Source organism: Rhineura floridana, chromosome 10 (assembly GCF_030035675.1).
Source record: "Rhineura floridana isolate rRhiFlo1 chromosome 10, rRhiFlo1.hap2, whole genome shotgun sequence".
NCBI classification, from domain to species: domain Eukaryota; kingdom Metazoa; phylum Chordata; class Lepidosauria; order Squamata; family Rhineuridae; genus Rhineura; species Rhineura floridana.
The window spans coordinates 40,757,117-40,770,579 of record NC_084489.1 but is presented as its reverse complement, the minus strand read 5'-3'; the positions used below and the strand labels follow the sequence as shown (position 1 = coordinate 40,770,579).

At 42.7% G+C, this 13,463-nt stretch overlaps 1 protein-coding gene across 5 annotated transcripts in view; it reads right to left on the bottom strand.

Moving 5' to 3' along the window:
• The window catches only part of IGF2BP3 (insulin like growth factor 2 mRNA binding protein 3), a 113,854-nt gene that overhangs the window by 69,244 nt on the left and 31,147 nt on the right, over nt 1–13,463 (bottom strand). For all 5 annotated transcript variants that reach the window (XM_061585602.1, XM_061585604.1, XM_061585601.1 and 2 more), the window contains exon 3: nt 9,943–9,991. In XM_061585602.1, the coding sequence (XP_061441586.1) occupies nt 9,943–9,991 (49 nt within the window). The remainder of the gene's footprint in view (nt 1–9,942; nt 9,992–13,463) is intronic.

The window sequence follows — 13,463 nt, the reverse complement described above, 5'->3', positions numbered from 1 at the left end:
TTTTTTTGATGACTATCATATGCTTGTAGTATTTTTTGATAATAAAACAAACTACATTTCCCAGGATTCTCTGGGGGAAGTCATGACTGTCTCACTTGAAATCAAAGTCTGGTGTGGGTGTGGCCCACTGATTAGGGAAGTCCAGCAGCTGTGAATCTGGCTTTTAGAACACTGACAGTTGGTTCTTACTGAGCATGCCCGGCATTGTCATTCAGTTCAATGCAAAATTAAAAATCAGCCAGGCATTTTTTTTTAACTTTTAAACTGCAGAAGATGAAGGTCAGAGTATGGGGCAAGGTCAGTAACAGGACTACAGGTACTCTGTGAACATGGCTGATTTTTAATGAACAGATTAAGAGAACTCTAACAAAAAAAAGTCCAAAAGGAGTCTGGGTTTCCCCCCCTCTTTTTAGAATTTGAACTCTTGATTCTTTCTGTTTCGTTTATCACCATGAAAATTTACAGGGTTGTTAAGCAAGCATTTCTGAGTTCAGGACTGTAAGTTTTGTAAGGTTTGGTTTTGAAATGTGCTTATGGGAAGCATCAGAATGGCATGGGAGGTATTTTCAATTAACATTGTGGAATGTGAAAAATCCACGCTGGCTACTCTTGTGGCTGTATAATCCTGTGAGATACATTAGCTTGAAAGAGAGTGACTAGTCTGTTAGTCTAATCACTGCACCACATTGGCAGCAGTGACCATGGCAGTGGAGTGCCAGTTTTTCTAAGGCTTCATATATTTGGTAAAGACACTGACAGCCTATTTGTGGGACAACTGTGAATTTAAAAATAAATTCAGGAGCTGACTGATATCAGCGTTATTACAGGAAAGACTTGCACAAGGTTCCAGAACCACCCAAGACTTGCACAAGGAAGAGATAGCTTACACAGCCCAGGGGATACTACACAAACAAGTTACAGAGAGGGGATATTTGTGTCTACCATTGCATGTGATACAAAGTCAACCCAGAATTATTGTTGTGCAGAACCTGCCAGAATGGGACTTTTGAGAACAGTGGAAGAAATGGAAGAATGTTTTAGATACACTGGTCTGCTAAAAGATGATCCTATGGACATTGTGCCAAGCCATTTTGCGTACAAACACTCCACAGAATCCCCGTTCCTTTACTCCACAAGGTGAAAATGGATCTGGAAAGGATGACTTGTCACAGACTATACACCCTTAGTGACCTGGATAAAAAGATTTGAACCAAGTACCATTATGGTGCTAATATCTTCTAGTGATCCAACCAAACTGCAGAGTACGCTCCTGGAAAAAAAGTTGCTCATAGCATGTACTTTGCCAACAATGTAAGTAAATGCTTACAAGTTAGAGGACGTTAAAGCTTACTTTGTGCTATACATGCTTCTCTACCAGCATCTGACAATATGTTTTGCCAAACCTGCTATTCTTGGAGATCCAGAACTTCACAAAGTCTTACAATGTATCAGATCAAATACCTTAGCAATGACTAGAAAGTACTTTGCTGACCATGGACAACTGAGCGAGTAGAAAGGCCTAATAACAGAAGGGAACCACATTTTAGTTTTGTTTTTTTGAACCACAATCTATGCGGGAAGACATTCTAGACATCCACAGAGGGCATCAAGGGCTAACCAAATGTCACACAAGCAAGCCATGAAGATAGTAAGAGTGGAAATGTCACACACAGATTTAGTAGTTGCAGATGTTAACAGAATACCCTTGCAAACAATTGCCCAATCCCTGCCAATTACCACATAGGACCATAGCAAAGAGTTTATTTGATACATGCCTCCTTTTGAAGGATAGCCCACTGAAGGCAGCTCACAACACTACAAATACAATAATCAAAGATAATAAAAATTAACAAAGGCAGTACCATTAACAACTATTTAAAATGGCCAGATAAAACAGTTGTGACTAATAAAGTGTGGCTCTGCTTTGTTTTATAATGTAGCTCTGTAGAAAAAGTATTTACGAAAAGGCATTTTAAAAAAGGATGGCTTTTAAAACCCTATTTAAAAACCTGCAGTGTAGAGGCCACACACACCTCTTGGGGAGAGAGTTCAACGGTCTGGGAGCCACCACAGAAACACTCTTGTGCCCACCAATTGGACTGAGTTCACAGGCAGGAACATAAGAAGGGCCTCTGAGGCAGATTTTAGTGCCTAGGCAGGTTGGTATGGGGGGGTTCAGGTGGTCCTTCAGATAAGCCCTTCTTAGTACAGTACAAGCTAGTTCCCTTAAAATACCCTTTTAAAGAGAGTAAGTTGTAACACAAGTTATAGGAAAAACCTACAAATGTGGATGATCACCAAGTAAGCCCGAACAGAAAGCTGGACTTACTGTGAAGTGTCCTTCTAGTCAGCAGAAAGTGGAGCAGACAGGAATGGGTTAACTCCTCCTGGAGGCAGAGTTAACGCTAGAAAAAAAATAGTTGGTGGCCAGGCATAAGGGGCAGGGAACCTTCTCCCTGTCTTCAGTTTGTGACACAGCTGTAAAAAACAGACTACTGAGCAGCCCGTCACTCCAACCTACATGAATTTAAACACTGAAACTTGAGAACAGCAGATAGAATAAGGAAAAACATTAACAAATCGGCAGGTAGTTTATGGAAGGGACACAGGTGCCATTACTACGCTATCCAGAGGTCGCCTGAGGGTTCCTGGAGAGGTATCCTCCTCACCCCAGCCCACAGCCTATGTTCTGCTACAGGGTGGGGCTGTCTGCTCTACCCTCCGCTGAACAGAAGGTAAGCCAAACTTTCCATTTTCAGTCAGCAGAGGAGTGGAGTAAACAGGAATAGGATGTACCTGAGCAGTGACCCCACCCCACATCCTTGAGTGGGGGCACACCTAGGCCACCACCTTCTGAAGAGCCCTTCTGCCAAAGGCAGCATCAACAGACGCGAACATATCCACCTTGTAGTGCTTGGTGAAGGTGGATGGATGAACACAGGTGGCATCTTTGCAGACTTCCTCCAGTGGGGCATCCTTGTGGAGTGCTGATGTGCTGGCAGTCCCCTAACTGAGTGCTCAGTGATCCCTGGTGGGCAGACTCTCCCTTTGGCCTCATATGCCTTGACCACACTATCCCTCACTCAGAGACTAATGGTGGATCTGGACACCATCAATTCCTGTGTGCCCTGTTTAAAGAACATAAACGGCATTTGACCTCCTGAACAGCTCTGTTCAGTCCAGGTAGATCCCAAATGCCCGCCTGACACCTAGCTTGTGCCATTTCTTCTCCTTGCAATGGACTGGGTTGGGGCACAAGTTGGGTAGAGATGTCCTGTGCCCTGTGGAAGGGGGAATTGACCTTAGGGAGGGAACTGGAGTCAAAGCGACGAACCACCTTGTCTGGGTGGAAAATGCACAGCTGCTTCCCTATGGAAGGTTATCCCTGGATATAAACTATATCGGAAGGACAGGGAAGGACGTATTGGTGGTGGAGTCGCTCTATACGTGAAAGGAGGAATTGAATCCAGCAAGCTCGAAACCCCAAAAGAGGCAGACTCCTCCACAGAATCGTTGTGGGTGGTGATACCATGCCCCAGGAGGGACTTAATACTGGGAACGATCTATCGTCCCCCTGATCAAAATGCTCAGGGAGACCTTGAGATGAGATATGAAATTGAGGAAGCATCCAAACTAGGAAATGTGGTAGTAATGGGTGACTTCAACTACCCGGACATAGACTGGCTGCATATGTGTTCCAGTCATGACAAAGAAGCAAAGTTTCTAGATATTCTAAATGACTATTCCCTAGACCAGTTGGTCATGGAACCAACCAGAGGGACGGCAACCCTGGACTTAATCCTCAGTGGGGACCGGGACCTGGTGCAAGATGTAAGTGTTGTTGAACCGATTGGGAGCAGTGACCACAGTGCTATTAAATTAAACATACATGTAACTGGCCAATTGCCAAGAAAATCCAACACGGTCACATTTGACTTCAAAAGAGGAAACTTCACAAAAATGAGGGGATTGGTAAAAAGAAAGCTGAAAAACAAAGTCCAGAGGGTCACATCACTCGAAAATGCTTGGAAGTTGTTTCAAAACACTATATTAGAAGCTCAACTGGAGTGCATACCGCAGATCAGAAAAGATACCGCCAGGGCCAAGAAGATGCCAGTATGGTTAACGAGCAAAGTCAAGGAAGCTCTTAGAGGCAAAAAGTCTTCCTTCAAAAAATGGAAGTCTTGTCCAAATGAAGAAAATAAAAAAGAACACAAACTCTGGCAAAAGAAATGCAAGAAGACAATAAGGGATGCTAAAAAAGAATTTGAGGAGCACATTGCTAAGAACATAAAAACCAACAACAAAAAATTCTATAAATACATTCAAAGCAGGAGACCATCTAGGGAGACAATTGGACCCTTGGATGATAAGGGAGTCAAAGGTGTACTAAAGAACGATAAGGAGATTGCAGAGAAGCTAAATGAATTCTTTGCATCTGTCTTCACAGTGGAAGATATAGGGCAGATCCCTGAACCTGAACTAACATTTGCAGGAAGGGATTCTGAGGAACTGAGACAAATAGTGGTAACGAGAGAGGAAGTTCTAAGCTTAATGGGCAATATAAAAACTGACAAATCACCGGGCCCGGATGGCATCCACCCGAGAGTTCTCAAAGAACTCAAAGGTGAAATTGCTGATCTGCTAACTAAAATATGTAACTTGTCCCTCGGGTCGTCGTCCGTGCCTGAGGACTGGAAAGTGGCAAATGTAACGCCAATCTTCAAAAAGGGATCCAGAGGGGATCCCGGAAATTACAGGCCAGTTAGCTTAACTTCTGTCCCTGGAAAACTGGTAGAAAGTATGATTAAAGCTAGATTAACTAAGCACATAGAAGAACAAGCCTTGCTGAAGCACAGCCAGCATGGCTTCTGCAAGGGAAAGTCCTGTCTCAGTAACCTATTAGAATTCTTTGAGAGTGTCAACAAGCATATAGATAGAGGTGATCCAGTGGACATAGTGTACTTAGACTTTCAAAAAGCGTTTGACAAGGTACCTCACCAAAGGCTTCTGAGGAAGCTTAGCAGTCATGGAATAAGAGGAGAGGTCCTCTTGTGGATAAGGAATTGGTTAAGAAGCAGAAAGCAGAGAGTAGGAATAAACGGACAGTTCTCCCAATGGAGGGCTGTAGAAAGTGGAGTCCCTCAAGGATCGGTATTGGGACCTGTACTTTTCAACTTGTTCATTAATGACCTAGAATTAGGACTGAGCAGTGAAGTGGCCAAGTTTGCTGACGACACTAAATTGTTCAGGGTTGTTAAAACAAAAAGGGATTGCGAAGAGCTCCAAAAAGATCTCTCCAAACTGAGTGAATGGGTGGAAAAATGGCAAATGCAATTCAATATAAACAAGTGTAAAATTATGCATATTGGAGCAAAAAATCTTAATTTCACATATATGCTCATGGGGTCTGAACTGGCGGTGACCGACCAGGAGAGAGACCTCGGGGTTGTGGTGGACAGCACAATGAAAATGTCGACCCAGTGTGCGGCAGCTGTGAAAAAGGCAAATTCCATGCTAGCGATAATTAGGAAAGGTATTGAAAATAAAACAGCCGATATCATAATGCCGTTGTATAAATCTATGGTGCGGCCGCATTTGGAATACTGTGTACAGTTCTGGTTGCCTCATCTCAGAAAGGATATTATAGAGTTGGAAAAGGTTCAGAAGAGGGCAACCAGAATGATCAAGGGGATGCAGCGACTCCCTTACGAGGAAAGGTTGCAGCATTTGGGGCTTTTTAGTTTAGAGAAAAGGCGGGTCAGAGGAGACATGATAGAAGTGTATAAAATTATGTATGGCATTGAGAAAGTGGATAGAGAAAAGTTCTTCTCCCTCTCTCATAATACTAGAACTCGTGGACATTCAAAGAAGCTGAATGTTGGAAGATTCAGGACAGACAAAAGGAAGTACTTCTTTACTCAGCGCATAGTTAAACTATGGAATTTGCTCCCACAAGATGCAGTAATGGCCACCAGATTGGACGGCTTTAAAAGAAGATTAGACAAATTCATGGAGAACAGGGCTATCAATGGCTACTAGCCATGATGGCTGTGCTCTGCCACCCTAGTCAGAGGCAGCATGCTTCTGAAAACCAGTTGCCGGAAGCCTCAGGAGGGGAGAGTGTTCTTGCACTCGGGTCCTGCTTGCGGGCTTCCCCCAGGCACCTGGTTGGCCACTGTGAGAACAGGATGCTGGACTAGATGGGCCACTAGCCTGATCCAGCAGGCTCTTCTTATGTTCTTATGGAGATGGCTCCCTAGTTCCCCCACCCTCCTAGCTGAGGAATGGCCTCTCACTGTTGGAAACACACTGCTGAGGGCTGTTGCCTGTCTCTTGAGCATGTTGGGGGCCAGCCTCTGGTCAAGACCATCTTGCAGGAAGTCAAGAATGGTGTGGGTGTGGATGTGGCATTCTGCGATGGGTAACTGCTTGCATCTGTATCTCCTGTTGAACACCTTTCAGGAAAGATCTTAAATTCTCCGAGTGGATGGTTTGCGAGATGCTAGAATAGAGGATACTTCGCGTGCATGTTTGAAGATAGACTCACTGTGCCTGACACTTTGGGCTGATAAGAGCATCCTCTCCTTCCTTGGGGATAGCTGTCTTGGCCCCGACAGCAAACACGGGCTCATCAACAGCTGGGGCTTGAAAGGTTGCCATGGTTATGGCACGAAGGCCATAGTGCTCTTTGAACAAGGCATGAGGAGCTTTGGATTTTGCTAGATGATCCCATTCCTCCTTAACAATGTCCCTGAAGAACTTTGGAAAGGGAATGACCACCTTATGATCCCCTGATCTGGAAAAGACATCTGAGGATCCCTGTTCCCCTTCCTCTAGCTCCCCCTCCTCGGGAGTTTCCTTAGGAGGGTCTAGCTGAAGGTAGGCCATAGCTTTAGAAAGAAAGGTGGGCAAGAGTCAGGAGAATACAGTCCCTCATGCACCAGGGGTGGCATAGGGGACTCCTCCCGAGAGCTCCCCATCTTCCTTTTTGGAGTCCGATACAGTGGGTGACAGAGAGCACCCACCCCCAAGGAGTCTGGGCTAAGGGAAAAGCAGCCAGGCTGGAGCCTGGAATTTGAGAACCTTTTGCATTTATCATTAGGTTTAGGCTTCTGGAAGGAGTCACTTCTTTTGCTCATTCCCCCTTCCTCTATCTGGGCTGGCATCCAAAGAAGGGGAGGAAGAGAAACAGAACAATGAAGAGAACTAAGCATGGCAGCAGGCTTTGGAGTGCTTAAAACCTTTTTGCCTATGTGCACGGGCCTAAAGTTTGGCTAAGGAAGCACCTGCCTCCCTCACCCTCATCATGGCCTTGGTAAGCCAGGTCAGCATGGCTGTCGGGATAGATGGAGAGATCTGGCATGCTTTTTCCCTGCAGGAGTCATGTGTGCTTCCTCCCCTCCTCCTGGTTGAGTAGAAGGGAGATGAGAAAATTCAGGCGGGAAGTTTAACATGGTGCCCACCACTGAAGCGAGGGCAGCTAGGGGATTACTTAACTGAGGAGTAAATTCTCCCCCACTCAGGGACCTGTCTTCCTCGGCTAAAGCATGAGACGGGCTGCCTCCCCCACTAGGCATAGCTTAAAGCCTGGCCAACAAGGGAAGAAGCTGGAGCTGGCAATCCCACCCCCACCCCCCAAGATAAGAAACCTTGGCAGCTGTACCTGAAAGGGTGGCAAAGCAGCTACACGTTGCCAAGGGGGGTCTCTAGCTTTACAGAAGTCTTGGATAGTGAGGGACCAGTCCCTGATCCTCCCCAACTCTCTGGTGGCAACACTCCAGAAAGAGCTTCCCTCTCCTTAGAACTGCAAGAGAGAGTTCCAGCAAAGGACTGCAGTGTGTGTGTGCGCGCGCACATGTGTACGCACGCAAGACAAATCGCAGCCTCCACCACATCCCAGTACTTCCCATGCCTCTCAGAAGCAATCCTTCTCATGAACCTGCCTATTCACTGAAAGGCGGGAAGTGAAAGAAGAGAGGGGAAGAAGTCTGGGTGCTGCAGCTGCAGCCGAAGAAGAAAAACTGTTGAGAAGAGCAGGAAAAAAACTAAACTGCTCCCAAATCCCTTATGGGGACACAGGAGGAACAGTTTGACTCTTACTCGCTGAAGGCAATCAAGAACTGAAGATGGGGAGAAGGTTCCTTGCCCCTTCCAGCTGGCCACCAACGAATCTATTTTTCTAGTGCTGACTCTGCCTCCAGGAGTTAACCCTTTCCTGTCTGCGCCACTCCTTCGCTGACTGAGAACATTTGTGTTTTATATTGTGCTTTTGATCTACTCTGATTTGAGATTTAGCTGTTGGTACCTCCAGAATGAACCGCAATACCTTGCGGAACGCCTCTTCCGATATGAACCGGCCCGTGCACTACGTTCTGCTACGAAGGCCCTCCTCCGGGTTCCAACTCACAGGGAGGCCCGGAGGGTGATGACAAGATCTAGGGCCTTCTCAGTGGTGGCCCCCGAACTATGGAACAGTCTCCCTGAGGAAGTACGCCTGGCGCCGACTCTGCTTTCCTTCCGGCGCCAGGTCAAAACCTTCCTATTCTCTGAAGTATTTTAAGTTACATTGATCTAATTTTAATAATGTTTATTGTATTGTTGATTGTATTTTAATATTATTTTATTATTCATTGTATTTTTATACTATTTTATGTTCACCGCCCAGAGAGCTATCACTAGTCGGGCGGTATATAAATTTAATAAAAAAAAAAATAATAATAATAATAAATAAATATGAACCAATATGCTTTGTCTCAGTTTTTTTAACCTTTCCCCTTTTAACTGTGTATTAAATATGGTGACTATAATTAGTGGGCAGTTTGTTCAGATAGTAGTGTTCATCTTGTTCTGGACAGGGTTGCACCCTCCCTCCAAAAAAAGGATTAGGTTTGCAGTCTGGGTATGCTCATAGATCCAGCTGTGTTAGTGGAGGCCCAAGTGGTGTTAGTGGCACAAAGTCTCCTCCCACATAACCTGTCTGTGCCAGGAAGTCCTGCCAACTGAGGTAAGGCAGGTGGTGACTGAGGAAAGGGCCTTCACATTTGTGTAAATCTATCCCTATAGGGGGTGTACTTGCCTGGCACCTCCTCTGGTGCCCTTCCTCCATCAAGTAAAGACCTTTTCATTTTCCCCATGCCTTTTCATCTTTTAAAAATTGTTTTAATCCTGCAATTTTATCTGAGGTTTTATTGTTGCATATTGTTACTTTAATTTTATTGTGTTGTTTATATTCTTTTCTATTATAAAGCTTTCCTGGATACTTAAAGAATGGCATACAAATTTGTAAGCTAATATTGGATAAATAAAGTACTGCCAAGTTTTAAGTGGCTCCTCTACATCAACTTATCCTTGATTGGCTGTTTATACAATTAATTTCCTGCTTTATCAAATAACACCAGTTGGGGGCTTGTTTATTTCTAACTACAGTAAGTTTAATAGGCACAAATAAAAAGGCATATTCTTATGATAATCTATGTTGTTACCTAGTTATCACAGAGCTTCTGGAATTATGATATGCTGCTACAGAAATAACTAGTGACAGAAGAAGACCTACATGAAAAAGCAAGAAAATTTCTATTTATAAAAATTGCCATAATGTTAATGTTCATAGGGAAGAGAAAAGCACAGATGAGCTTTTAAAGGGACAGAGAGAATGAACCAGGAAATGGTAATTCACCTGAGAAGGTATTGTAGACCCCTGAATACATTTATTTCCAACTGTCTATGATTAAGGGTAGCTGTTAAGAAATATTTGGAAGGCTCTGTTATTCAAATTTGCAAATTATCCTTCAAAGAACAAAAACTGTTCTTGTCAACAATTTCCATGTGTTAGAAGACTTAGAAAGGGAAGGAGAGAAGGGGGAAGAGGCGAAAGGTGAAAAGCATACCACCAACATCCTCTTAAACAGGTATCTGAAAATTTTAAAAACAAATGCCTACCTCCCACTGCAAGTGTGGCGGGATGTTTCTGATTTGAAGTTTCCGACTCCTGGGGATAAAAAGAGAGCCTGTTATTTAAAATGTACACTGCATAATAATACATATTAACTTTGAAAGTTACCTGGTCAAAATCAGTTCTACAGTAGAAAGCAATTCTCATAAAATCAATGTATTCCTTATTTATATAAGCTCCTTTTAAAATGTTCCTCAACAGTAACAGTCAATTGAATAGATACTGCTGAAAGATACTGCTCTTCACAGTATTTTCTTAACACATGAAACACTGAGTCCACTCTCATATTGTTTAAATATAAGTAATTGTTTTTGCACCTGTAAATGCTTTCCCTAAATTTGTAACCTCACGAAGTGGAGTGTGCAAGAGAGAATATGCAAGTTCTAAAATTGCTGGTCAGTTTAGTTAGTACTTTAATTCCTAATGTTTCATGCTTCTCAGATCTTAACTGGCTGTTGTATCCTCACCTGTGTTTCAAACGCGCATCAGCCATCACTCATTTATCTTGTAATGAAAGCATTTGCTTTGCAGCAGTACAACCAGGCCTAGTAGCATCCGGAATGGATTAATAGCTTATACCATAATAAATACTAGTCTCTAGGGTGCCACAAGCTGTATGTTGTTTTTGCTGCAAGATATTGCATTGGGTCAATTACTATATATCTAGCCTCTTGCAACTACAAGCCCCATCAGGCACAATCACTATGGCCAGCGATTAGGTTGACAGCAACTGTATTTATTATTATCTATTGCATTTATATCCCACCTTTTCTCCAAGGAGCTCAAGGTGGCATAGAAGGTTCTCCCTCTTCTCATTTAACCCCCACAACAGCTCTGTGAGGTAGGTTAGGCTGAGAGGCAGCGACTGGCCCAAAGTCATCCTGTGAGCTTTATGGCTGAGTGGGAATTCAAACCCAGGTCTCCCAGGTCCTAGTTCAACATTTTAACCACTATACCACACTGGCTCTCAACAACAGTCCAACTGTAGTTCAACAACATCTGGAAGACACCCAGTTAGGAAGGCTGTTATAAATGAAGAATCTGGAAAAGTTTTATTTTAAAGAAGTATTTGTATTAAAATGTAGTTGGTTATATCACAGAGGATGGAGTAGTTTTGTCTGCTACATACAATCCATCAGCACCTTGTAAATGATATCTGGCACCTTGTAAATGATATCCATAAACAAACAACTCACCAGAAATTCATCTTGGGTAAACTTTTCTGGTCATGGACCGAAATAAATTTATTGATTCATCTTGGGTAAACAATGCTAAAAGGAGAAATTCCTGACAGATTGTATCCAACGGTTAAGTTCTAAATGTGCCAGTGCCAATGTTTCCTATTCCAAAGTCTGCATCCATTAACGGATACAGCAATAATCCTGAAGATACATTCTAAAAGGCTCACATAACTGAGCATAGGGAAATTCATGCACTACTGCTTGATTTCTACAAAAAGATGTTTTGCCTTCCATAATAAAGTTTTATCATTAACTATATGGTCTCCTCTTTGGACCTCCTGTCTTATCCATTTTACTGTATACATTTCACTTCTAAGCAACTAAGCTTTATGGACTGTGACAGGAGGACCAGGTCTATTCCTTTTGCTTTTGAATGAAGTAATCTTGAATTGTGCTATTAAGAACTGTAAAAGTCATTCTCCATCAACGCTACTATGTCAGTCATTAACACTGCATGAATGCATGTTACAGAGAGGCAAATTAAATACTTAAGATCTGGGCAAGATCATTTGTTACTGAGGAAAGCATGCCAGTTGAGATAGTAAATATTGTGCTTGAGGTGAAGATCCAGCTTTTATACTAGTGACAGCCTTAGTATCCCCAGCACCAGACATGAATACCTAACAACATCTAATAACTTTGTTACGATAACTGACTTTTTATTAGGCACTGTATTTAAGTAAAGTCCGTATGTTGTTGTCAGGTATCAGTGAACTGAAAATAAGCTTTACTGGGTTTGTGCATTTAAAAGTCATTTTTGACTGGTAAACATAATAGGTGACATCCAATGATAGTCATACACAGAATAGACCCACTGAAATCAATAGCCTTAAGTAACTTAAATCCATTTATTTCAATATGTCTACTCTGTATGACTAATATTGGCTAACACCCAGTAACCCCTCCCAGATTGTCACCTTGCAGTGGTGAGTGGGCTTGTGTGTTCCAATGCAACCTGTGAGTGATGCCGTCGGGAGTCTTGTACTCCCAGCAGGGTCACCCATGGCAGTAAGGTCAAGGGAGAGGAACCAAAGAACAATCCAAGAGAGGCAGAACAGGCAGAGGATAACAATGTGTATGTTACAACGGCTGTGAAGGCGGATGACGGCTGCAGCAGATAAAAGACTTCAAATCATCATGGTACCCATGCCATTGGATCAAAGCCTTTTTCTGTCAAGATTGTGTGTTGATAGTTGTGTGCCGATCTCCCGACATAAAACAAATTCACGCATAGGCATCTTCCAAAACAAAAGTCCTGTGGCGATTGGCAACTGGGGCAGGACTGTGAAATCCAGAAGCCCCTAGTCATCGACCGTCACATGGGCTGTGGATATGGACCCACTGTTAAAGACTTTATTTTGGAAGACAATCCTACTCGATCATGAGCGATCGCCAATGAATGAATGATCACCCAGTAAGATTAGCTGTTTCTTTTATTTCTTATTTATTTATCTAAAAAACTGCAATATCTGCCCTGGGCTTCTTCTGGGAGGAACGGCGGGATATAAATTTAATAAAAAATATAAATAATAAATTATAGAAGATACATAAATCTTAAAAGTAATTTACACAAGCATCAGTATACTGAACTTTTGAGGCTTGAATTATGTCATTATTAAATATCTGAAGCTAATGAACAATGCAGAATACTAACGAGTTTACATCATTTTCACAGTATTTTAGAGCAGCAGAATTCCAATAACCCTATAACCAAGAACAGTATATACCCTTGAACAGAAAGACTGTAGGATTAGGTGAAAGTGCACATGTGTATTACAGTGTGAGCCTGGTACATTTTACTTAAACATTCATTTGGTGACAGATAAAATTTGTCTTTACCCTCTATACTGAATATATCTGAAGAACAATGTCACATTGCTTAACAGGAATAGAAAGCTCTTCCTATGAAGTAGCACTAGGGGCTGCAATCCTATGCACACTTACTTGGAAGTAGAAATGTAAGGGTTCCTGAAATTTGAAAGATGTAAAAAAATAAGTTTTTTCCCACTCCCTCCCCGGGGGGGGGGGATTGAGGGGATATTTAAATATAGTCAATACTTACTGTCACATTAAACCTAAATTAATTAAATACATTGCTTATAACTAAGCATATATAATTGTACTAGCAGATTTATATGATTTATAGAGCAATCTATGCACGTTTACTTAGAAGTATGATGCACTGTTTTGTGATGCTTCTTCCCAGGTAAGGGCACACAGGACTGCAGCCTTGAAAGTACATACAGTAGGGCCCTGCTTTTCGGCGT